The sequence below is a fragment of the Mobula birostris genome, chromosome 7, assembly GCF_030028105.1.
Source record: "Mobula birostris isolate sMobBir1 chromosome 7, sMobBir1.hap1, whole genome shotgun sequence".
Taxonomy (NCBI): domain Eukaryota; kingdom Metazoa; phylum Chordata; class Chondrichthyes; order Myliobatiformes; family Myliobatidae; genus Mobula; species Mobula birostris.
The window spans coordinates 41782809-41810109 of NC_092376.1; the positions used below are offsets into that span (position 1 = coordinate 41782809).

The 27301-nt window shown below is 40.1% G+C and overlaps 1 protein-coding gene across 2 annotated transcripts in view; it reads left to right on the forward strand.

Moving 5' to 3' along the window:
* Window positions 1–27301, forward strand: part of lnx2a (ligand of numb-protein X 2a) — a 105149-nt gene that overhangs the window by 35220 nt on the left and 42628 nt on the right. For both annotated transcript variants that reach the window (XM_072262978.1, XM_072262979.1), the window contains exon 3: window positions 22875–23125. In XM_072262978.1, the coding sequence (XP_072119079.1) occupies window positions 22875–23125 (251 nt within the window). The remainder of the gene's footprint in view (window positions 1–22874; window positions 23126–27301) is intronic.

Here is a 27301-nt window from a genome sequence, read left to right on the forward strand (position 1 = left end):
TTATTGTTGTTTGAGGAATAAATGTTCACTGGAACACCAGCAGAACTTTGCCTATCTGAATTTAAATTATATTGGAGGAAAGCTGAGTAGTGTTACTGGAGTGCACAGTCGACACTCCAAATTCTAAGCATGCAGTTTAAACAGACACATCAATGGAATCCCTTCAAGAATGTTTAATTTCCCTTTTAACTGCGGTCCCCTTACAAAATTAATAATATAATACCAAGGTATTTAAAATGGTCAAAATATTTTAATTGTAGGGTTATAGATGGTAAAATCTTAGAAGTTATATTTTGTCTATTTTTGAAATTCAAGCAAAAATAACTTTTGAGGATTACTAGCAATTCTTAATGAAACGCTGGTGAATGAAAGCATGTTCACTATTTATACGCAATGTGCTAATACTTAATAAAAGCTGAACAAGCAAGCCCGAGTCATAAATACATTCCTTATCCTAGAAACAATGGTATTTATTACCTTTTATTAGCCCCAAGATAGTATCTCAGATATGCCTGCTGGAAACAGGTTGTGAAAGACAACAAAATGTATTTATTTCCTCAGTATGAAGAGCTTCCATGAACAAGACACATTGACATCTATAAGTTTGAAATTTACAATTATGGTGCTTGGTGAAAGTAACTCACATAGCCAGTTATTTAAGAACGTGCAAGGCATAAAATGAATGCATTGCCCTTGGAAGTTAATTTAAAATGACCATTTTACACTTTTGTATTCAAAATCATTGGCCTTCTAAATTCATACCCACTTCAAATACGGAATTCAAATATGCCAAACTACTTACTATTCACATATTTCTAAGGATTTCTAACCCATGCATAATCTGTTAACCCACTTTTCATTTATAGGCCGTTATGATTAACTCATCTTATTTTTCTATTTGAATAAATCACCATGGCATAAAACAGTCTTGTTTTACTCAGTTGAAAGAATTCTAAATGTTTGCTTGGGTTGAGTGGGTAAATAAATGTGTACATAAATATCTTTGATTTTAGGCTGTTAAAAATTAGTAACAGCAGCTTTTAAGTGAACAATGGCTCAAAATATCAGTTCATTGAGAAAATTAGGGGAGCCACTGTAGCGTAACGGTTAGTGCGACACATTTACAGCTTGGGGCGTCAGAGCTCGGAGTTCAATTCAGACACCGTCTGTAAGGAGTTTGTACATTCTCCCTGTGAGTGCGTGGCATCTTCTAGGTGCTCTGGTTTCCTCCCAGTTTGCAAAGATGTAGCAGATAGTAGGTTAATTGATCATTGTAAATTGTCCTGTGATTAGGCTAGGGTTAAATAGGTGGTATGCTGGGTGGTACAACTCATTGGGCCAGAAAGCCCTGTTCCGGGCCGTATCCCTATAAATAAATAATAAATTAAATAAAAGATTCTAATAAGCTACTTTTGTTTGAAATATTATGAAAAAGCAATTCCAGTTTTATTTGGGACAATATCAGTATTTCTGCCACTTTTTCAATGGGGAAAGAAATTAAATCCATTATAAAGATTCTACTAAAATGACATCTCCTTACGCAGGTGATCCCTGTGTTACAGGGTGTTATATTCCTAGAAATTGCAAGTTCTTTTTGAGGTGGGGGTGGCCATGCTCTTGAAATGATGGGTTAATGGTGTATTTTCAAATCAGTGTGCAGTATTATGTGGAGGGGAACCTACTGAGGATGGTGTGAGTTTAGACAGAGGGAAGAGGGAAGTATAGCAATTTTCTTGAAACTGGATACCCAAGACATTATTGTGCTTCTGAAACACAAACTTGTCATGAATAATTGAGACTCTTGTGGATATATTCTATACCATCAACAATAAAGAGTGGTTAGACTGATTCAGCTTACTTGCCGTTGTAGGAGAATGGGTTCAGATGTACTTCAGTGTCTGGCAATGAAAATATCGTCCAGACCTTTCTGGATAGTACTTTTGATCAAGGTCCCCAGCTGATTATACTTTCTCTAGATGCACATTTTTCTGACAATCGTATAAAACCTATTGAAATAGTAAAGTGATTTAGGGAAAAATAAACTTTTAAAAATTATAAAAAGACACTAAAACACCAATAACTAACTAAAAGTATAAAAAGTGTTTCACTGCTTTATTTTTGACCACAGAGATGGTGGCCACAGTCAAAAGTTTGGGATCACTGTTCACATCAGCTTTCTCAGGTGTGAAGCTGAGGATTGTGTCAGTGATGATAAACTTGATTATGATTGTATGTCTGAGATTTACTGAGCTGAGAGCTGGGACTGGTTTATTTTATCAACTGCACTGAAAACCATCCATATAGATTATTTCAAAACATAAGTACACTGAGGTAGTACAAAGGAAAGGCAATAACAGAATGCAGAATTTAGTGTTACATTTACAGAGAAAGTGCAGTGCAGGTAGACAATAAGGTGCAAGAATGAGGTAGATTGTGAGGTCAAGAGTTCATTAGTATACAAGAAATCCATTCAAGAATCTTATAATTGTAGGATAGAAGCTGTCCTTGAACTTGGTGGTTCATTTTTTTCAAGCTCTTGTATCTTCTGCCTGATGGATTATGCTCATCTTCCTTTAGAACTGCCAGCTATCAGTCAACTTGATTTAGGTCTTTGGTTCTACTTGTAAATGTATAGAAGCTCTACAATGTTTAAGTAATGAAACAAAATTCCAGAAATTGAAAAAACAGCATTGTTTTACAGTTTTGAAAATAAAATCAAATGAGAGATTGCTTCATTAGCCCAAAAGAATATTCATTCAAAAGCTGCTAAAAATATAAGGAGAATGATTAGATGGGGGGTGGGGGGTGGAGGGGGGGCGGTGAGCAAGACTGGCAATCCAGAATCCTACTCAAAGACCAGGTACAACCTGTGAGAACTAAGAGGCAATTCCATGTGATATTGGAGATGCGGTCGCATGCACGGCAGTTGTGGCAGGGTTTGCCTGCCATTACTTCCTACTATGCAAAACCAAAAATCATAAATGGCAATGATGCTTCATTCCCAGCAGAACACAATGCCTTTTCTGCATGCTTGGACAGACAGAATAAAAGTACATCTGTGCAAATCCCCACATCATGAGGTGATCCTGTCATTTCTATTTTGGAGGCCAGTGTTAAAACATCCCTTGCAAGGCGCCAATCCCTAATGCTGTACCTGGCAGTTGTACTAAAGGTAGTGCTGATGAACTGGATGGAGTGATCAAACTGTCACTAAATCAGTTGGAGTTTCTGCCTGCTTCAAAAGGGAATTAATCATACCTATGCCCAAGAAGAACAAGGTGAGCTGCCTCAATGACTAGCACCCAGTTGCAGTCACATCTACTGTGGTGAATTGCTTGAGAGGTTGGTCATGGCTAGAATCAGCTCCTGCCTGAGCAAGGACCTGGGCCTTTGCAGTTTATTACCCAACAGTTCTGTAGCCAATACAATCTTACTGGCTGTTCAATTAGCTTTGGAGAACCCCAGATAATAGCAATACATACGACAGGCTATTGTTTATCGATTACAGCTCATTGTGCAAAACCATCATCCCCTCAGTATGACTTATCAAGCTTCTAAACCTGGGTCTCCGTACCTCATTCTACAGATGGATCCTTGAATTCTTCATTGGGAGACCACAGTCAGTTCAGATCGGTAATAACATCTCACTGACAATCAACTCAGACACACCTGAAGAAAGCATGCTTAGCCTACTACTGTACCTTCTTCACACTCATGAGTGTGTGATGAAACAGAGCAACAACATCTGTAAATTTGCTGATGACACCACTATCGTTGGCAGAATCTCAAATGGTGATGAGGAGTCGTACAGGTCTAAGATAGATAGGGTGTCGCAACAGCAATCTTGCACTCTATAAGCAAGATGAAAAAATTGATTGTGGTCTTTAGGCATGGAAAATTGAGAGAATACACACCAGTCCTTGTGGGGTGGGGGGGGGGGGTAGAGTTCAACGGTGTAAAGGTAAACAGCTTCAAATTCCTGGGCATCAACATCACAAAGATGTATCTTTTGCCCAACTTATTGATGCAGTCATAAAGAAGGCATGCAGCAACTAACCTCATTAGGGGTTTGAGGAGATTTAATGTGTCACCAAAGACCCGATCAAATTTCTACTGATTTATGGTGGAGAGCATTCAGGTTGGTTGCAGTACAGCCTGGTATTTAGACTGTGACACTCAGGGCTGCAAGAAGCTGAAGAGTGTTGTAGACTCAGCCAACTCCATCAGGGCCACAAGTTTTCCCACCGTCAAGGACATCTTCAAAAGGCAGTGCCTCAAGAAGTTGGCATCCATCATTAGGAGCCTTGACCATCTGGGACATGCTCTCTTCTCAGTGCTACCAACTGGGAGGAGATACATGAACCTGCAGAACCACACTTAATGTTTTAGGAACAGCTTCTTCCCCTCCACCATCAGATTTCTGAATGAACAATGAACCAACTCTATCTGTCTGTCTATCTCTGCTACAAAGCATCAAATTATACTACATATGTCAGTAATAATGAACCTGATCCTGATTTTGATGGACTACAGCTCCATTATGTTCTTAAAGATGTGGTAATCATGTTAAAATCATGTAAAATTAGGTGCATGCTAATCTTGGTGGTAATGTCACCAACACTTGAATGAGTAATTTTAAAAAATGCACCTTGTGTACTTTTTGATATTTGGTTTGAGAACTAACTTTTACATCATTGATGTTAAACCATAAGACATAGGAGCAGAATTAGGCCATTCAGCCTATCGAGTCTGCTTCACTGTTTCATCATGGCTGATCCCGGATCCCACTCAGCTCCATACATCTGTCTTTGATGCCCTGACCAATCAGGAAACTATCAACTTCTGCTTTAAGTATACACACGGACTTGGCCTCCACCACAGTCTGTGACAGAGCATTCCACAGCTTTACTACTCTCTGGCTAAAAATAATATCCAACTCACCTCTGTTCTAAAAGTTCACCCTTCAGTTTTGAGGCTGTGCCTTCTAGTTCTGGATACCCCCCACCACCGGAAACATCCTCTCCACATGCACCTTATCTAGTCTTTTCAACAAAAGATATCTGAAAAATCAGTGCTAATATAGACTTGTTGATATCTATTGGTTTCTGCTGCAGAATAATACAATACAATGTTAACAGATATCCATGAAACATTCACTGTAAACTGGTCATTGATTTGGATCAGTGTCACATGCCGACTCCGGAGAGATCAGCCTGGCCGATAGTTCATCTACTGTATCGTAGAGTAATGCTCAGTTTTTCGAGGGAGTAAATGCCTTTGCTTTCTGTAGAGTTTTTGTTCTGGTAAGGCTGCTTTCAATTTAACATGATGCGATAGCAGGTTATATGAAGGATTAGATTTGTTAATATCATAACACCATGATGCCTTAAGCTAAGTCCAGAACTGGATATTATTCCAAGTAAGATCATTTCCAATGAAAGCAATATAAAGCTAATTAGAGTAATGCTTGTTTTTGGTTATGTCCAGTAAATGTTGCTATGGGACCAGAAGTCTGTCACAAGGATACCAAGATCATTTTGTGAATTGCAAGGCCTCCCACTGGTTGGGGTCTACCATGGAAATTGCGGTGTAGCTGTCTATGATACGCAAGCTAGGGTAGTACAATACGGAGAACAAGCTGTTCCCACAGCGGGCTCCCCATCTCCATGCAACTGATGAATCCAAAAGAATGGCTGAGACCGATACGGTTTGGCACGAGTGGTGTCACAGGAGGTTACCAGTCAGCAGTGAATTCAACGTAGAACTCTCTTAGCAATTCCAGCTTCGGGATTTACTCCCAAAGCCTTCCCCATGAGTGGGTATAGCCACAAGACAATGGAGGTTTGAGTTCAGAGTTTTCTTTTTCCCAAATGAGCTGCCAACCACGGCTGACGAGCCCCATCTGCACAAAGCAACTGGCTTTATTGAGCCAGTAACCCACCTTTGCCCCTTCTCCTATCAGTAGAAACAGTTCCGCCGGGCTTCATAGCTAAGCCACACGTGAAAGCCAGGAGCTGGACTTGGTTGTCAAAATCTATTTGATAATTTGGGAGCATTTACTGTGTAGTGTGAGCTTAACCCCACTTTTTCCCCTAGCTATGACAACTTGAGAGAACCTGAATTGCTATAATATAAAGTAGAGGTGCTGGTGAGCTTTGTTGACTGTGTAGGGTGTGTTCTGGGACCATGAGAAATTGTGTGTGAATTGCTGTTATATAAATTAGGACCATATGTGTCCTTTGTTTCACAGAATCCTGGTTAACCCCTTCCGTACCGGATGCAGCGATTCAGATCGACGGGTTTACTATACACTGTCAGGATAAATCTACAGATTCTCTCAAAAGCAGAGGTGGAGGAGTATTCTTCATGATCAACTCTTCTTGGTGCACCAAGAAATCAGTGCTGCCCCAATTATGCTCACCAGACCTGGAATATCTAGCAGTTAAGTGCTGTCCTTTTTACCTACCACGGGAGTTCTCTGGGGTCATTTTGGTAGCAGTACACATTCCACCTCTGGCCAATGTCAAACAGGCTTTAGAGGATCTGAGCAATGGGATCAACATGCACGAAAGAGCGCACCCTAATGCCTTCACCATCATTTTGGGAGATACTAACCAGGCCAGTCTGAAAAAATTCACTAAGCAATTACCATCAACAGATCACTTGCAATACCAGAGGAAATAACACACTGGACCATTGTTACGCCACCATCAAGAATGCCTACCGTGCTATTCCATGTCCTCACTTCAGGAAGTCTGATCACCTGGCTGTACTTCTACTCCATGAGTATAGGCAGTGACTGACGACCGCAGCACTGGTAGTGAGGACCAAGAAGGTATGGACAAGGGAAGCACAGGAGCGCCTATAAGACTGCTTTGAATTGGTGGACTGGACTGGATTCAGGGATTCATCTTCGAACCTGGATGAGTATACTGCAGTTGTTACCGACTTCATTGAAACCTGTGTGGATGAGTGTGTGCCTACAAAGACTTACTGTACATTCCCAAATCAAAAGCCATGGATGAACCAGGAGGTACATCATCTGCTGAAGGCTAGATCTGTGGCATTCAAGTCAGGTGACCCAGGCCTGTACCAGAAAACCAGGTATGATTTGCAGAGAGCTATTTCAAGGGCAAAGAGACAATTTTAAACGAGGTTGGAGCTGACATCGGATGCATGGCAACTCTGCCAGAGTTTACAAGACATTACTTCCTACAAAGCGAAACCCAATAGCATGAATGGCAGTGATGCTTCACTACCAGATGAACTCAACGCCTTCTGTACATGCTTTGAAAGGGAGAACACAACTTTCCGAGAGAACTGTTCATAGGATTGCTAGAAAGGCAAATCAAAACCCCCGTTTGACTGCAAAAGACCTTCAGGAAGACTTACCGGACTCTGGAGTGGTGGTGCGCTGTTCTACTGTACAGCGACACCTGCACAAATATGTCCTTCATGGAAGAGTCATCAGAAGAAAACCTTTCCTGCATCCTCACCTCAAAGTTCAGTGTCAGAAGTTTGCAAAGGAATATCTAAACAAGCCTGATGCATTTTGGAAACAAGTCCTGTGGACTAATGAAGTTAAAATAGAACTTTTTGGCCGCAATGAGCAAAGGTATGTTTGGAGAAAAAAGGGTGCAGAATTTCATGAAAAGAACCCCTCTCCAACTGTTAAGCACGAGGGTGGATCGATCATGCTTTGGGCTTGTGTTGCAGCCAGTGGCACGGGGAACATTTCAATGGTAGAGGGAAGAATGAATTCAATTAAATACCAGCAAATTCTGGAAGGAAACATCACACCGTCTCTAGAAAAGCTGAAGATGAAAAGAGGATGGGTTCTACAACAGGTTAATGATCCTAAACACACCTCAAAATCCACAATGGACTACCTCAAGAGGCGCAAGCTGAAAGTTTTGCCATGGCCCTCACAGTCCCCCAACCTAAACATCATTGAAAATCTGTGGATAGACCTCAAAAGAGCAGTGCATGCAAGACGGCCCAAGAATCTCACAGAACTAGAAGCCTTTTTCAAGGAAGAATGGGCAAACATCTCCCAAACAAGAATTGAAAGACTCTTTGCTGGCTACAGAAAGCGTTTACAAGCTGTGATACTTGCCAAAGGGGGTGTTACTAAGTACTGACCATGCAGGGTGCCCAAACTTTTACTTTGGGCCTTTTTCCATTTTTGTTATTTTGAAACTGTAAAAGATGGAAATAAAAAAGTAATCTTGCTTAAAATATTAAAGAAATGTGTCATCTTTAACTTTATGCCTTTTGGAAATCGGATCATCTTTTACTCGCTTAGCTATTCACAGTAACAGAAATTTTGACCGGGGTGCCCAAACTTTTGCATGCCACTGTATGTTAGGATGCTGCTCATCGACTATAGCTCAGCATTTAATACCATCATTCCCACAATCCTGATTGAGAAGTTGCAGAACCTGGACCTCTGTACCTCTCTCTGCAATTGGATCCTTGACTTCCTAACCGGAAGACCACAATCTGTGTGGATTGCTGATAACATATCCTCCTCGCTGATGATTAACACTGGCGCACCTCAGGTGTGTGTGCTTAGCCCACTGCTCTACTCTCTATATACACATGACCGTGTAGCTAGGCATAACTCAAATACCATCTATAAATTTGCTGATGATACAACCATTGTTGGTAGAATCTCAGGTGGTTATGAGAGGGCGTACAGGAGTGAGATATGTCAACTAGTGGAGTGGTGTCGCAGCAACAACCTGGTACTCAACATCAGTAAGACAAAAGAGCTGATTGTGGACTTCAGGAAGGGTAAGACGAAGGAACACATACCAATCCTCATAGAGGGATCAGAAGTGGAGAGAGTGAGCAGCTTCAAGTTCCTGGGTGTCAAGATCTCTGAGGATCTAACCTGGTCCCAACATATGGATGTATTTATAAAGAAGGCAAGACAGCGACTGTACTTTACTAGAGTTTGAAGAGATTTGGCATGTCAACAAATATACTCAAAAAATTCTATAGATGTACCATGGAGAGCATTATGACCATAAGACCATAAGACAAAGGAGCAGAAGTAGGCCATTTGGCCCATCGAGTCTGCTCCGCCATTTTATCATGAGCTGATCCATTTTATCCTATTTAGTCCCACTGCCCCGCCTTCTCACCATAACCTTTGATGCCCTGGCTACTCAGATACCTATCAATCTCTGCCTTAAATACACCCAATGACTTGGCCTCCACTGCTGCCGTGGCAACAAATTCCATAGATTCACCACCCTCTGACTAAAAAAATTTCTTCGCATTTCTGTTCTGAAAGGGCGCCCTTCAATCCTGAAGTCATGCCCTCTCGTACTAGACTCCCCCATCATGGGAAACAACTTTGCCACATCCACTCTGTCCATGCCTTTTAACATTCGAAATGTTTCTATGAGGTCTCCCCTCATTCTTCTAAACTCCAAGGAATACAGTCCAAGAGCAGACAAACGTTCCTCATATGTTAACCCTCTCATTCCTGGAGTCATTCTAGTGAATCTTCTCTATACCCTCTCCAACGTCAGCACATCCTTTCTTAAATAAGGAGACCAAAACTGCCCACAGTACTCCAAGTGAGGTCTCACCAGCGCCTTATAGAGCCTCAACATCACATCCCTGCTCCTATACTCTATTCCTCTAGAAATGAATGCCAACATTGCATTCGCCTTCTTCACTACCGACTCAACCCGGAGGTTAACTTTAAGGGAATCCTGTACAAGGACTCCCAAGTCCCGTTGCATCTCAGAACTTTGAATTCTTTCCCCATTTAAATAATAGTCTGCCCATTTATTTTTTCTGCCAAAGTGCATAACCATACCAACATTGTACTTCATTTGCCACTTCTCTGCCCATTCTTCCAATCTATCCAAGTCTCTCTGCAGACTCTCCGTTTCCTCAGCACTACTGGCCCCTCCACCTATCTTCGTATCGTCAGCAAACTTAGCCACAAAGCCATCTATTCCATAATCCAAATCGTTGATGTACAATGTAAAAAGAAGCGGCCCCAACACTGATCCCTGCGGAACACCACTGGTAACCGGCAGCCAACCAGAATAGGATCCCTTTATTCCCACTCTCTGTTTCCTGCCAATCAGCCAATGCTCTATCCACGTATGTAACTTTCCTGTAATTCCATGGGCTCTTATCTTGTTAAGTAGCCTCATGTGTGGCACCTTGTCAAAGGCCTTCTGAAAATCCAAATATACAACATCCACTGCATCTCCCTTGACTAGCCTACTGGTAATTTCCTCAAAAAATTGTAATAGGTTTGTCAGGCAGGATTTTCCTTTAAGGAATCCATGCTGAGTTCTGCCTATCTTGTCATATGCCTCCAGGTACTCTGTAACCTCATCCTTGACAATCAACTCCAACAACTTCCCACTGTCTGGTATGGGGGGGGGGGGGGGGGTTGCTAGAGCATAGGACCGAAAGAAGCTGCAGAGGGTTGTAAATCTAATCAGCTCCATCTTAGGTACTAGCCTACAAAGTACCCAAGACATCGTCAGAGAGCGGTGCCTCAGGAAGGCAGCGTCCATTATGAAGGACCTCCAGCACCCAGGATATGCCCTTTTCTCACTGTTACCATCAGGTAGGAGGTACAGAAGCCTGAAGGCACACACTCAGAGATTCAGGAACAGACTCTGCCATACGATTCCTAAATGGAAATTGAACCCTTGGACAGTACCTCACTTTTTTTAATACACAGTATTTCTGTTTTTAGCATGTTTTTAATCTATTTGATATACATATACTGTAATTGATTTACCTATTATTATTATTATCTTTATTTTATTTTTTGTCTCTGCTAGATTATGTACAGGTTTCCCCTGCCATCCGAAGGTAGAGCGTTCCTATGAAATGGTTCGTAAGCCGAAATGTCGTAAAGTGAAGAAGCAATTACCATTTATTTATATGGGAAAATTTTGTGAGCGTTCGCAGACCCAAAAATAACCTACCAAATCATGCCAAATAACATATAAAACCAAAAATAACAGTAACATATAGTAAAAGCAGGAATGATATGATAAATACACAGCCTATATAGAGTAGAAATGCTTTTCCACAATCATTGCCGGCACAGATCTCCGTAGCGAAAATCTCACGCAAGCGCTGTCGGCAGAAATTCTCACACAAGCGCTGTTGGCAAAAACACGGAGCAAGGGCTCTCCAGTAATCTTTAAACTATGAAGCTGCCAAATCATACCAAATAACACGTAAAAATACACAGCCGATATAATGTAGAAATAATGTGTGTACAGTGTAGTATCACTTACCGGAATTAGAAAAACAGCACCAAGCACACTGATGATGGTGTATTAGACTGAGTCATCGGAGGTTGGGTGGTGTAGTGGCCCCCACCCTCTGGGCCACCAACCGATACATTGCCATGAAGCACACAGGAGTCCAGCAGTAGCCGGGATGCACCCAGGACATCTTTAAGCAAAAAGCCGAAATAAACATGCTAATTAATTACATGCTGTCCGACACGTAATTTTCGGCCCGGATCAGTGCTGATTGCCAATTGCATCACTTCTGATCTGGGCCGACAATTACGTGTGGGGCGGCACCTAATTAATTAGCATGTTTATTTCGGCTTTTTTCTTAAAGATGTGCTGTGTGCCTCCCGGCTACTGCTGCATTCTCCGTGAATCGGTACAGTATTTGTCCGCAGCCTGGGTGGTGGGACACTGGGGTGTCATCTTGTTGTCTATTTCCATTAGAGCAGGCAGCTCATCTTCTCCTATGACTGCCCGCCTCGATGTCGAAGGTCGAGGTTCGTCGTCTGCTGTGGCTGATGTGGAAGGATTGCTTGACTGCTGAGCCTCGCGCATTTTTCTATCATACAGTTCTTTGTAAGGACTCAAAGAATCTTGCAAATATCCCCTAAACCTACGTACCCTTTCAAAATTAAAGTTGTACTTTATCATTACTCATTCGGTTTCGATTGTTATCCTTTCCCCTTCCAATTGCATCAGCTCTTCATCTATCAGTTCTTGGTCATGGGATGCCAAAACCTCTTCAACATCATCTTCGTCAGCTTCCACAAGCCAAACTCACTTTGACCTTGCTTGGTTCACCACGATCGAAACGCTTAATTATGTCTAGTTTTACGCTAAGCGTAACACCCTTACGAGTTCTTACAGGCTTTTCGGACACCATAGAACTCATCTTGCAAACGACTGCTCACAGGCTCGTGTTAAAGCAATGCTGGCGAGAATGCCATTCTGAATCCGGGGAGAGCGGCTGCTCGGGGCGTACGCTGCTTTTTATCGCGCGCTGATTTTTTTCGCGGGCTGAATTTTTTTCATAACAGTGAAAACACCTTCTGAAAGCGAAAACAGGGTGCTAATGTAGGTCTTTTGTAACAGTGAGGTTTCGTAAAGTAAACATTCGAAAAGCGGGGGACACCTGTACTGCATTGAACTGCTGCTGCTAAATTAACAAATTTCACGTCACGTGCCAGTGATAATAAACCTGATTCTGATTCTGAATTATAAATTAACTTTGAAAACCTCACACTTTCCAAAGATTCAAGGGTGTTTAGTTTCATTTCCAGAACACATGTGTCAAGGAGAATGAAGTCATTCTTACTCCAGATCTGATGCAGCACAAAAAAACACAACAGATGAAGAACATAATAGTAATAAAAAAAAACACAATAAATATAAATATATAAGATCGCATGTATACGTTGATTGTATGTCCATAAAGTGACATAGGTTAGACATAACATGACTGACAGGAAACAATAAAGTAGTGGTGCAGTGAGCTGATGTGCACACTCCCTGAGTAGTCAACCTGGGATGTTTTTTTGGCCAGGCCACCTTATGGGGGTTGACTCTTTGCAGCAATGCTGTTACAAACAGTGGCTTCTCAGCAGTGCTCTTGTATAACTTTGATCTTGGACTTGAATACAATGGATTCCAATTAATTGGAACACAATTAACATTGAGACCAGTATATTTTGGCCCAATTATATAGCGTCCCCAAATAGCTGAAGTTTCATGGAAATAGTTAAAAGGCATAAAAAAAGACAAATTGAGTAATAAATTATTTATTTAAGTAAAATACAGAACAAATTAGAACACTACCAATACTACTGCAGTACTATAAAACTCTGTATTGGTTCCTAATAGTTATCGACAGAGGAATTCATCCAGTGTATGCAATGAACAAAATCAGCGCAGGCACCTAGTGCAGGGGTGGCATGGTAGCACAGTGCTTTACAGTATAGGGTTCAATTCCCACTGCTGTTTGTGAGGAGTTTATACGTTCTACCCGTGACCACATGGGTTTCCTCCAGGTGCTCCGGTTTCCTCCCACAGTCCAAATAAGTATTAGTTGGTCGGTTAATCGGTCATTGTAGATTGTGCTGTGATTAGGCTAGCATTAAGTTGACGGATTGTTGGTGGCTTGGCTCAAAGGTGCTGGAAGAGCCTAAACTCGAAAATAAATAATGGACTACCTTCATACAATTCTATCAACAATTGCATCTTCCAAATCTTCATTTTCAGTGCAACATTCAAGATGATTGTTGATACCTTCAAATTCTTTGTAGTCCTTAACTTCTTGAAGTGATGACATCATTTCATTTTCACTGCTGGTTGTTTCTAGCATCTCCAAGCCTGAAGGCTTGAAACCACAGTGAACAAAACTGTTCGGAATTGTTCTTACTGCTTATTTCTAGCAAACTGTCAGTGACAAAAATCACTGCTTTTGGAACACAAACACACTCAATTGACACTATTTAAAAACTGTGCACTCTAAACATGGTGTAGCATCTAACAGACAACTGATGTTAGCACACATGATTGATGTTAGAACAGTCCCCTGCCACAATTAAGCGGCACAGTGTCACTGTATTCTTCTGTTTCAAGTAGCCATGCTTAGTAAACTGGTATTTTAAATCCACATTAAGGATTTTGATCATGGAAATATTTGTAAGATTGGATTATAATACTAGTTAGTAATTTGTACGTAGAACAGTACAGCAAAGTACAAGCCCTTTAGCCCATGATGTACCAACCTTTTAACCTACATCAAGATCAATCTAATGCTTCCCTTCTGCAGAGCTCATCCGTTTTTTTTTCCATCAAGACCACCGACCCCATAACATAGTAATAAGGATTTTTTTTTAAATCTCTACATTAAGTAATGATGCTATTTAAGTGCTTTAGAGCAGTGAAATGCTTTGGGATATTCTGCGGATGTAAAATTTGTTTCATAAATATAGATTTTATTTCTTTCATTGTTTCTGTTTGCCTATATTGCTTTGTGAATTTTCTGGTGCTTTCTCTGTTTTGTGCCATTCAACACCTTGGTGGTTGATTGTACATTCAAGCTGAGAAAATGGATTGATTACTTCCCATTTTCTGTGTGCTAAGTGCACAAAAAAATTGATTTAATCCAGAATAGATTGTATTTGAATCATGTGATATGTGGAAACTGAGTTTAAATTTTCATAGGATAGGCTGAGTGCTCCTCTAAAACTCCAAAATCTGTAAACCTCAAAAATCCATATTTTTTTAGCACTGCTATTATGTCACAAATGGAAAATTCCACAAGACACTGGGAATGTTCCCAGGCGATGTGCAGGTCTCTGTGCATCACAGAGAGTTCTGAGAAGTGACTTCCAATGTATAATGAACAACAGTTAATGAAAAACAGAAAAACACTGCATAAAACAAAAAATCTCAATTGCGTATTGTAAGAGTGGATTTGTCAGCATCAGAGTGAACATATGCTGCCTAACAGAATGCTGATCATGAAACAAGCAAATATCTATCATGACGAACTGAAAATTGAAGTAATTGTGAATATTCAGCAGGCTGGCTCAGTAAAAGAGTTCACTTTTGGGGAATGAGGAGAGTGCTGGCTCCTGGAAAATGGTGTTTGTGGACATTTATGATTATGAAGTACAATGTGAATTCCATACAATGTCCTCTGGCACAGAATAAACACATTTGTGCTGAATGTGCTATTGCAGCCTGCCATCTGATCTTTAAAGCCCACACCTTCATAAGGGCATGCAACCCTCAACAGGACCCAGGTTGTGACAATGAGTTTGCCAAGATTGTCACTGATGAAAATCTAACACGCTGAGAGACTGCATCAGATCGTATGTGTGATGAACAAGTGTAAGACAAATACAGCTTACCAGTACCTCATAAATTCTGAGTCAGATATTATGATGATCCCATGCTATCTCATTATATATTCCAGAATCTGAAATCCAAAACACTTCGGGCCCCAAGCATTTCGGATTAGGGGTACTCAACGTGTACAGATTTCCTCTGCCATCCGAAGGTAGAGCGTTCCTATGAAACGGTTCGTGAGCCGGAATGTCGTAAAGTGAAGAAGCGATTACCATTTATTTATATGGGAAAATTTTGTGAGCATTCGCAGACCCAAAAATAACCTACCAAATCATGCCAAATAACACATAAAACCTAAAATAACAGTAACATATAGTAAAAGCAGGAATGATATGATAAATATACAGCCTATATAAAGTAGAAATACTTTTCCACAATCATTGCCGGCACTGTTCTCCGTAGTGAAAATCTCATGCAAGCGCCGTTGGCAAAAACACGCGCAAGTGCTCTCCAGTGACCTTTAAACTATGAAGCTGCCAAATCATACCAAATAACACGTAAAAATACACAGCCGATATAAAGTAGAAATAATGTTTGTACAGTGTAGTATCACTTATGGGAATTGGGAAAGCATGGAGCACACTGATGGTGGTGTGTTCGACTGATCTGGGCCAACAATTACGTGTCGGGCGGCACCTAATTAATTAGCATGTATATTTTGGCTTTTTTCTTAAAGATGTGCTGTGTGTCTCCCAGCTACCGCTGCATTCTCCGCGAATCAGTATCTGTCTGCGGCCTGGGTTTTGGGGTGGTGGGACACTGGGGTGTCATCTTGTCGTCTGTTTCCATTAGAGCAGGCAGCTCATCTTCTCCTATGACTGCCCGCCTCGATGTCGAAGGTCGAGGTTCGTTGTCTGCTGTGGCTGATGTGGAAGGCTTGCTTGACTGCTGAGCCTCGCGCATTTTTCTATCACACAGTTCTTTGTAAGCACTCAAACCATCCTGCAAATATCCCCTAAACCTACGTACCCTTTCAAAATTAAAGTCGTACTTTATCATTTCTCATTCGGTTTCAATTGTTATCTTTTCCTCTTCCAATTGCATCAGCTCTTCATCTATCGGTTCTTGGTCATGGGATGCCAAAACCTCTTCAACATCATCTTCGTCAGCTTCCACAAGCCAAACTCACTTTGTCCTTACTTCGTTCACCACAATCAAAATGCTTAATTATGTCTAGTTTCACGCTAAGTATAACACCCTTACGAGCTCTTTTAGGCTTTTCCAGTACCTTAGAACTCATCTTGCAAATGGCTGCTCACAGGCACGTGTTTGAGCAATGCCGGCAAGAATGCCGTTCCGAATCCGGGGGAGAGCGGCTACTCGGGGCGCACGCTGCTTTTCTCATAACAGTGAAAACACCTTCTGTTAGCGAAAACAAGGTACTAATGTTGGTCATTCGTAACACTGAGGTTTCGTAAAGCAAACGTTCGAAAAGTGGGGGACACCTGTATACACAAACATACTTCATGTCCTTGTATGTTAGTTGATAAATAGTTATAGTAAAAGTAACATTTGATTACATTTAATTGTTTTGAGTGTATTACACTTCCTTGGCCACTGAATATGGTAAACATTTGTTGATTAAATATGCATTATTCAAAAAAAGTGTAACAAAAATTGTATCAGCACACACAAGATGCTGAAGGAACTCTCTGAATCAGGCAGCACCTATAGAGAGAAAGTATGTTTCAGACTAAGACTCCTCATCAGGATAGTCCTGATGATATGGTCAGTGCTGATTAAATTGTGTGGTCTATTTTGCTGCTTGCTTCGCAGCTACTTCATTTCTGTATTATTTCCCAAACAGTTTGTTTACAGTTTATAGCTCCTGATGTTTACAGTTACTATTCTGTAGATTTGCTAAGTATGCCCGCAGATAAAGAATCTCAGGGCTGTAGGTGGTGACACGTATGTACTCTGATAATAAATTTTACTTTGAATTTTATCTTGTTGCCTTAATTGATAAGAAAAATAAATCTGCAGATGGTTATGACCTCCTTAAGAATCTATTTGTTTTCCTTGGTATTATTCTTTCTTAATAAAAAGGAACAATAAAATGTGTGCATGATGATTGATGAGGCCTGGCATTACAACACAACAAAGTTGCCTTGATAATTGATGAGCATCAGACTTACTTGAAGTGCTTGCATTTAAAAGCACCTTACTCCGTCACTGTAAATCCATCTCTGCAACAGAGAATCACTTGCATCCAGCGTAATTGAGGATCCCTGAAAAGTACCAATGACTATTGCAAACTTCTTTTGATAAATAAGTCCTCTATTTCAATTACCAAGAAAGGTTTGAATTCATTGGCAGGGTTGATAAAGATATCCAGGATTCTAGATTGCTGACTTGCATGGAGATTGTTAACATCGCACAGTAAAAGGAAGCTGGTAGTAAATGGATCCAACAAACATATGAAATGGTGTAATATTAGGGTGTCAAATTGTGTGGGTGTCAACTAAGTCAGATATCCTGATAAAACTTTTTTTTTATCCTGCATTAAATAGAATTGACAGTTTGTGTACAAATGTGTCGTTAGCTGGGGGCAAGTGGCAGTCACAGAGTATTTTACAAAATGGCTATATTTCATGCTTCACAAATTGCATGATACTTAGGACATATGGTAATTATGTGAAATTCAAGTTGTTTCATGTGCTGTGGCATTTACAATGCTCTGTGGTGTTTTGATATACTCTTATTAATTTATTTTTATCTGCAATATTGTGCCGTTAAAATTTTGGAGTGCTCCTCTCAGCCTCATGGGGAGGGTTAAGGCCCTTGGGCTTTCCATTTCTTCCTACAAGACTCATGTAAAGTCATCTTCATGCAGCTTTATTCAGTTAGGGTTGCTTCCGCAGACACTTCCTTCTCATTGTTGATAGCAGATGTGAACTATGATCTTGCTGGCCTTAAAAAAAAAATGACTGTAGTAGCAAATATTTCCATTCTGTTTCTCATTTCATTGAATGCATGGTTATATGATATGCTGTTTGGTCAAGTGGTTTCTCTCCATTCAAAAGAGTGGAACATGTTCGTGAGAATGACTTCAACATATTCTGCTCTTGACAAATGTATGAAACAGCAACTGAATGATCCTTGGGGAGGGCGGACACATCCAACAGAACAGAGTAAACAAGTGCAGGAGAGGAAAGACAGGCGATAGACGTCTGTCCTGAAGCAAACAGGAAGACTGAATTACCTAACATGCCTAGACAAAAAAAATGAGGCATTGTTTCTCAAGCTTACATTGAACTTCTTTGCACCAGTGAACAGACTACATACAGAGGTCAGGGTCAGAATGTGTTGTCACTTTAATTGCCCAACCCACTCTCACTTGAACTTTTCTGTCTGTAGTTTTCTGTGCTGTTGTATCGAGACCCAATACAAGCTCAAGAAATGACACTTCGTCTCTTTACTGGACATATTACTGCCCTCAAAATGCAGTGCTAGGACCTGGCAATTTGTCTGATTTTTGGTCTACTAGTTTTTCTAATTCTTTGTCCTTCATGATGGTGATTCCTACAAGATACTCCATTATTTGAGACTAGTCTGTCAGAAATTCTGTAGGGTATTTGCAAAGTATAGATTTAACTTGTATGCCTTTTTCCTTGCTTCCATTATTAAGTTCCCATTCTCACTCTATACGGGGCTCGTGTTTACCCTTAATACTCTTTTTTAATAAATCTATAAAGCCCTTGTTGTCCATTATGATATGTGTCAGTTTTTTTCTTAGAACCATAAAAACCGGAGATTTTACAGATGTTGGACTTCTTGAGCAACACGCAAAAAGTACTGGACAAACCCGGCAAGTCAGGTAGCATCTTTGCAGGGCCAAAAACAGTCGATATTTTGGGCTGAGACCTTTCACCATGACCAGAAAGGAAGGGGACAGAGGTCAGAATATGAAGGTGGAGTGAAGGGAAGGAGTACAAGAGTAAGAAGCTGGGAGGGGATATGTGGAAAAGGTATAAGGCTAAAGAAGAAGGAAACTAATAGAAGAGGACAGTGGACCATGGAAGAAAGGGAAGAAAGGGCAGATGAGGAGAAAAGAAGGGAAGAGGAGGGTAACCAGAATGAGGACTGGGAAAAGAGAGAAGGGGAAAGGGGGAGTGATTACCAAAAGTTAGAGAAATTGATAATCATGTCATCGGGTTGGAGGCTACTCTGACAGAATATGAGGTGTTACTCCTCCTCTCTGAGTTTGACCTCATCATGGTGGTAGAGACCATGGACAGATATGTCATAATATGAATGGGCATTCGAATTCAAATGGGCAGCCACTGGGATATCCTACCTTTTGCATCAGACAGCAGTTACTCTTTGGAAGAAAGAGTGAAAAGCAAATTATTATTTAAGTGGATTTTGTCCTGAATCATCAGAAGTTTATTCCCCTCCATAGATGTTGCCTGACTTGCTGATTTCGTCCAGCATTTTGTGCGATTTTCTCAAAATCAATTTTCCTGTGTTTATAAATTCCAGAAACTATCAGTCTCATGTTTGCTTATGAGAGCCAATTGAACATCTTCTGAGTGGGGGGAATAATTCTCTTTATCTTAGCCAAAACGACTTACCTCAATTCCTGAGCCCTTTCTTTCAAGTTCTTGACTCTCTTGCCAGAAAATGCAGTTTCTCAATAACTACCTTCTCAACATCCACTTTCTCAAACCCTCCTTACAGGAAATGTACACCCCATCCTAAACAATTTGTACTCATGGTACATTGCACTTTGGCTAATATACCTTTTACAATCACAGCACGTACCTTGCACTCCCATCTCCTGCTACAAAGACCAGTACACTATTTGTTCCACGATTAGGTGAGGATTAAATCAAAGGTTGCTGGACGGCATGGCTCAAAGGGCCAGAAGGGCCTGGTCCATGCTGTATCTCAATAAATAAACAAACAAACAAGGGTGGAATGACTTTTGCAATTTTCCAGTCCTCAGGAACCATTCCAGCTGTGTACATACATCTATTGATGCTTCTGGACACATCTTCAGTGATGTTCCTGGAATCATCGGGTGTTTCGGGTCTTTAAACATCATACAACCTCCTCCAGGTGACCCAGCCGAGGCTGATCAGACTCCAGCTTGAGTCCAGATGGCTAGCTACTTATGACTCCATGGCTCCCCTCTTTTGAACCACAGCCATCTTGAGGCCCAGAATCTAGTGATTCTTGAAATATCATTACTAATGCCTCTCTAATCTCTTCGGCTACCTTTTTCAGAACCCTGGAGTGTAGTCCATCTGGTCCAGGTGACTTATCCACTTTCAGACATTTCAGCTACCCAAGCACCTTCTCCTTAGAAATAGCTACTGCACTCAATTCTGCCCCCGACTTGCTCGAATTTCTGATATACTGCTGGCATCTTCCTCATTGAAGAGAGACAAAAAAATTCTTATTACATTCATCTGCCATTTCTTTGTCTGCCATTACTACCTCTCCAGTTTCATTTTCCAGCTGTCCAATGTCCATTCTCACCTCTGTTTTACTCTTCATAGATCTGAAAATACATTCAGCCACTTACCTTCATATGTCATCTTTTCTCTCCTTATTGTTTTTTTTAGTTACCTTCTGTTGCTTCTTAAAAGCTTCCCAATCCTCTAACCTCCCACTAGTTTTTGTTATGCTGTCTTTGACTTACCTTGTCAGCCATGGTTATCTCATTTTCCATTTGGAATACTACTGCTTCTTTTGGATGTATCTGTCCTACACCTTCCAAATTGCTTCCGGAAACTCCAGTCATTGCTGTTCAGCCATCATCCCTGTTAGTGTCCCCTTCCCACCAACTCTGGCCAGCTCCTCTCTTGTGCCTCTGAAATTCACTTTACTCCGTTAGCTTCTCCCTTTCAAACTGCAAGGTGAATTCTATCATATAATGATAAAACGTTTTGAACCATGGGAGTTGCTGGGCCACAAACTGCTAGATTACAACATTTCAATCTGTTCTATAACCATTGGTTTCCCTTATCCACCCTGTTCATTTTCTCAAAAAAAACTCTCAGGTTTGTTGTGTGATTTCTCTTTCATGATTCTAACAAGTTATGTTATGATTTTTTTTAATGTTCTGTAACCATTTTCTTGTTAATTGATTTGTGCAAGCTGGTCTGTAGTTCCTCGTTTTTCCTTCTCTCTTCATGAAGGGTGGTATTGTATTTGTCATCTTTTGCAATCTTGTCGAAGATTACTACCATAATATTTCCTGCTATTACAACCATCTATTTTTGAATCTTTTAGATGCAGGCCTTTCTGACAAGGAGATTTATCAACTTTTATTCCATTTAATTTCTTCTGTCATTCTTGTTGACTAATCTTAATTGATATAATGATCTCTCCCTAATGATCAACTATAGTGTGTTCTTATTTTCCTTTTTGTAATTACAGACACGCAGGAATCTAAATGTACTTTTATGCTGTACTTTTAATGAAGAGTAAATCACCTTCAAGCCACATGAGGAGATGTTAGGGCAGTGGAACAAAGATTTGGTCAAAGTGGTAGCTTCAGAGAGGAGACAAACAAAGCAGGAAGCAGAAGACAGAAAAGCAGCAAACGACACAAATCAAGTAGCAAAGGGGAACTATGTATTTTCTTAATATTTAAAATTACAGATTTAATGTAGCTGCATGCTTGAGGCTTCATTCAGATGATATTATCTGCCTTAAAATCCAGCATATTACTTGATGCAAGCCAACTTATGGATTCTAAATAGCACTGAACTAAGAAATGCATGCTGTCAATGCACGGGATTCTGCACTTCTAGCTGCGACACACAGGATCAGAAATTTGCTAAATAGTGAAATCTAAGAAAATGTCTTTCATTTTGCTTGCTCAAAGTTGGAGTGGATTTATAAATAAGTTGGCAGTAGTTAAAAGTTCTGAAGTTATTCAACAGACAGTTGATTTTATAATAGAGGGATTAATGTTTCCTGCTGACAGGGATTTAAAATGGATGAAATGGTATTAAATCTGATGAACTTTAGTTATTTAAATACAGTATATTACATAGCATAGTTTCATAAAAAAACAATGTAAATACAGAACACAATAAAGTCTGCAGTTGCTGGAAATCCAAAGCAAAACACACAAAATGCTGGAGGAATTAAGCAGGTCAGGCAGCATTTATGGAAATGAATAAACAGTCGATGTTTTGGGCCAAGACCCTTCTTCAGGACTGAGAATGAAAGGTGAGAACACAAGATCAAAAAGGTGGGGGGGGGGGAGGAAGGAGGCTAGCTGGAAGGTGATAGTTGAAGTCAGATGGGTGGGAAAGGTCAAGGGCTGGAGAAGGAATCTGATAAGAGAGGAGAGTGGACCATAGGGGAAAGGGAAGTTGAGGGAGGGGGGATCCAGGTGAAGTGATAGGCAGGTGAGAAGAGGTCAGGGTGAGGAATAGAGGAAGGGGGGAGGGATTTTTTTTTTGCCAGAAGAAGAAATCGATATTCATGCCATTAGGTTGGAGGCTACCCAGATGGAATGTAAGGTGTTGCTCCTCCACCCAAAGGCCTCACCTTGGCACAAGTACTGTACATCTTAATTTTTAAAAACTACAAATAAATTATCTACTGATTGTTATGAGAATTATTGCTTATGTTTCCTAAATCACTGAAATTTCAAGAATTCTACAGCATGTCGGCATTTCCTATCATATCCATCTTTCAAAATTGGCTAAAATATTTGTATCTCTGCTTTTCTTTTAGGTGTTCGGGAGCTTCCAACCACAGGGCTGCTGTAGAGATTCGCAAGTCTTGCAAGCCAAGTGGAACAGAGAGTGAAAGTGGCAGCAAATCCTCTGTGGGAGGCCAAGAGGATCATCCCCCTTCAGATGCAGACCAATTACAGGTTCAAGTGGCAACTCTGGGTTGCAGCAGCTTTGCTTCACCAGCATCAACTTGTCCAGATGAATCTGACCAAGATAACCTTGCTTCTGAAGAGAACACTGAGGAAAACAGTGAGTAGTTGAGGTTGACAATTAAATGCATAGTAATCCTGGAAATGCCGGTAGATCTGCAGACATAGTTTACCACTCCTTTTGGAAATGTTATAACTACTTAGTAAAATCAAAGAGCTAATAGATTTTCAATTGGACATCTTCTTTCTTCTTGCAAGGAGGAATTGAGAAATTCTTTTCATATTTCATTATCAGGAATCACTTTCTAATACTTAAACAGAAAACAATAAAGTAAATATATCTCGAGGAAGTTTTGACTACTTTCTAGTTCCTTTCACTATACTTCTGAAAATATGGAGGCCAGTTTTTCTTAGAGTTTTAATAATAAGGAAGTAGATATTGTGAGTTGTAGCTTAGTGAAAGGAGATATTTCTTCTAATTGTATCAACTTCCAAATATTGTTTCTAAGTTAGGCAGCTCTTCAAAATTCTATTGGTGTAAATGAGAACACTTTTTTTTAGAATTTATATATGCAATGTAAAACATATTTTATTCCATAGGAAGGAATTTCTTAAGGAATTCCCAAATTGTCTACAGTGTAACTTGATTAAGTATAAAGAATTTTGTTAAGAGTCCTGGCGTCAATCTGGAGAATTCCCAAAGAAATTCCCGGCACAGATGTTTACTAACAGCTGTAATTTTTAAATAAAAAATATATTTCAAAGTTACTGCAATACTAGTAATAAAGACCTCCATTATTGTTATGTTTAAGGAAAACTAATATGATATTGGATATCAGGAGGTGCAGAAAAACTAACATTTGAAATCATGGGTTTCAAAGAGAAAACAGCCTCACAGTGAGTTTCTGTTGTATAATTAAATATTGATGGTTCTTCATGTGTAGAGCTGTATAATTTGTGTTTATACAAATAACATGTTTTCGTGCTTGAACTGTTATTCATGAGGGTTGTACTAATCTGAGGTCATGAAAAAATTATTGGTGGTTACCTTCCGATGCACAATATGAAAGTGATATGGTGATATTGGCAGAAAAGGGAATGAGGCCTTACAGCCAGCTTATATAGTATTAGTAAAGGCATCCATTAGTCTTGCGAGACCATGGATCCGCATCTGGAAAGTCTTCACTCTCCAGGGCACAGGCCTGGGCAAGGTTGTATGGAAGACCAGCAGTTGCCCATGCTGCAAGTCTCCCCTCTCCACGACACTAATGTTGTCCAAGAGAAGGGAGTATAGTATTAGGAAAGATATTAAACGGTACCTCAAAGGTTGTAACCTCTAGATTACCACTTCACAGTTATCACCATTCCCGTGGATAGTGAAGACAAAAGTAGCAAGATGGTATATGAAAGTATGTGGCAGAAAAGATTTGGTAGAGGCGTAGGCTTTAGATTCTTGGGTCATTGGGTCTGGTTCTAGATCAGTTTACACCAATACAAGCTAAAGGCCAGACAATCGGAAGTTATTTAAGAAAGAAAGAAAGAAACCAAATTTAGATGTGGTAATCTTGAAATTAGAGACTATTGGCAAATAGTAGACACATTTCTGGAACCACAGAAATGATAGTACAGAAATAGAAGAAAATATCAATAACCTCAGTGTTAATTGTGACCAAATCAACAAACATTTGAGTACAGAATTTTCATTCTTTTATTTTGATGAAGCAGGCCAAATAAAAAAATTGACCAGTTGTGGAATTATTGTCAGGATGAAGAGCGTTTTTATAGAACCAATTATATTTTTAAAATTATGTTTCACGATGTGGATATAGCTGATTATTGCCCATCCCTAAAGGCTGGTGAGGAGCCACCTACAGCTAAAGTGGCTTGCTACACCATTTCAGAGGGCATATTAAGGGTCAACCATTATGGGGTAGTCTAGAGTCACTTACAGACTAGACCAGGTAAGAATAGCATATTTTCCATGAAAGGTGGGTGGCTTTTTACAATAATCTAGTAATTTTCATGGTGATCATAAATGATTATTTTCCAAATTCCAGATTATTAATTTGAATTTAAATTCGGCAGCTGTCATGGTGGATTTTGAGCACAGGTCTCTGGATTGTTAGTTCAGGCCTCTGTATAACCAGTCTAGTAAATTAACTATTGTGCTATCGTCATACTAATAATGCAGACAGATTTAGTATGTAGCATTAGGTAAATGTAGTTTTCAGTGAGAATTGAGTGAGAAGTACCAGAATTACTCAACTCTATTATTATTTAGCAAAAGTCTATTCGAGGAGATAAGGGTTCAGAGCAAATGAGTTTCTAGTTAGAACAGGTGTGGGAACTCTAGGCCCTTAAATATAAAGAATACAGCAAACAAAGGATATTTTTTAAAATCAGATAGCTAACAGTACTGCATATATCCTGAACTAGTACAGAAAATGTAGGGATGCAACTATAAAGAAAAAGAAGAGAGCGGATAAATCAAAGAATTGCCAAGGAGAAAGGAAAAGATTAAGGATAATTACAGAAGAAAAAGGTAATGTTTGCTTGTGTGTGTGTGTGTGTGTGTGTGTGTGTAGGTGGAAGACATGGGAATATTGTAAATGAATATATTTACTTTCACAGAACCACAAAATGATTACAACATTGCTTTTCACTGAACTGTGAATATCATAAAAGTGGTGAGAGAGGGGAAATATTTTGAGGTTTACATCTTTAAAACTGGATAATATGTATCCCAGATTACTGAAACTAACATGAGAGTATAACGCAGAGGCTCTGACTATCTTTTTCCAAAGTGTGATGTATTGAATATCATAACGTGGAGGCTTTGACTATCTTTTTCCAATCCCGTCTGATGACCAGAAACTGCTGATGTGACATCATTAAGTAACTTTGGAACATCCAGTCTAACATTGGTAAATTATTGAAAAAAATTACAAGAGGCATCAGAGACAAAGCACAAACAAATCCAAAAACAGCAGGCTAGCATACATTAAGGTAGAAGATTGAAAGTCCAGAATGTCCTCTGGAAGTTCAATCTAAAGTTAGCTCAGTGGCAGGGCACAAAGGTAACAGCCATTCACTTTTACGAGATTGGAATGGGTGCTAGAATTTTGTTTTTCTGCATTCGTGTCAGAGAGTTAGACTTAAATCTAGGGAGTATGTATCAGAGCACCATTTGCATTAAGGAGGCCTGGTAAAACTGAAGGCAAAGGAAACAGCTGAGAAAACGCCCCACCAACAGAAGTATTACCTCATAAAAGGGAAGGCAGCTGCTGTTGTTTGGAAGTACATTACCTCAGTCCAAGAACATCATTGATGTACTTTCTCATAGCATTCTTCAGTTACTTTATCAATGACCTCCCTTCCAATGACAAGTGAAGCTTATGAATGCACAGGGCTCTATTCAGCTTGCAACTCCCAAGAAAATGAAACTGCTTGTGCCAGCATAATGTTGCCAACACTTGGGCATTTTGATGAACAGGTAAACTTGTGTCACTTAAGTGCCAAGCAATGACTATCTCAAATGGGACCCTGGGCATTCAAAGCCCTCCTCCGTCAGCTTCCAGGGAATGACAATTGACAGGAAGCTGAACTGAATAAGCTACAAGACAAGAGCTTATCAGTGACTGGGTATCCCTCATGAGGGATGCATTTCCTAACGCTCCAAAGCATTTCAAGCGTTTTCAAGGCAAAAGGCAGGAATGTGATGGAACGCTCTGCATTTGCGTAGATGACTGTAGCTCCAGCAACAATAAAGTTGAATACCATTCAGGATGATGAAGTCAGTATGATCATTTCTTCATCCATCATCTTGAGGGTTAATTCCCTGCACTACTGGCACAAATCTTCTATACTTACTGCCTGCAAAATGAACCATTGATACCAGGAATGGTGTCAGATGCCAGTGTCTGCAGGTGCCCTCCTGAGAGCACACCATCCTGAGTTGGAAATATAATTGTTTCTGGGTTTAAATCCTGAAACACTTTATTCCATATTACAAATGAGCATCTCATCTCCACATCACCAGCTTCAGAAAGGCATTTCAGGCTAGTCTTACTAGTGACAACGCATTCCCTAAAATGTCAGTGTAGGAACAGAATTAGGCAATTCGGCCCATCTAATAATCCATTCAATCATGACTGATTTTTTTTCAACTCCATTTTCCTACTTTCTTCTCACAATCCTTAATCCCTTATTTATCAAGGACCTATCAATCTCTCCCTTAAATACGCCCAATGGCTCGGCCTCCATGGCCCTCTGCAGC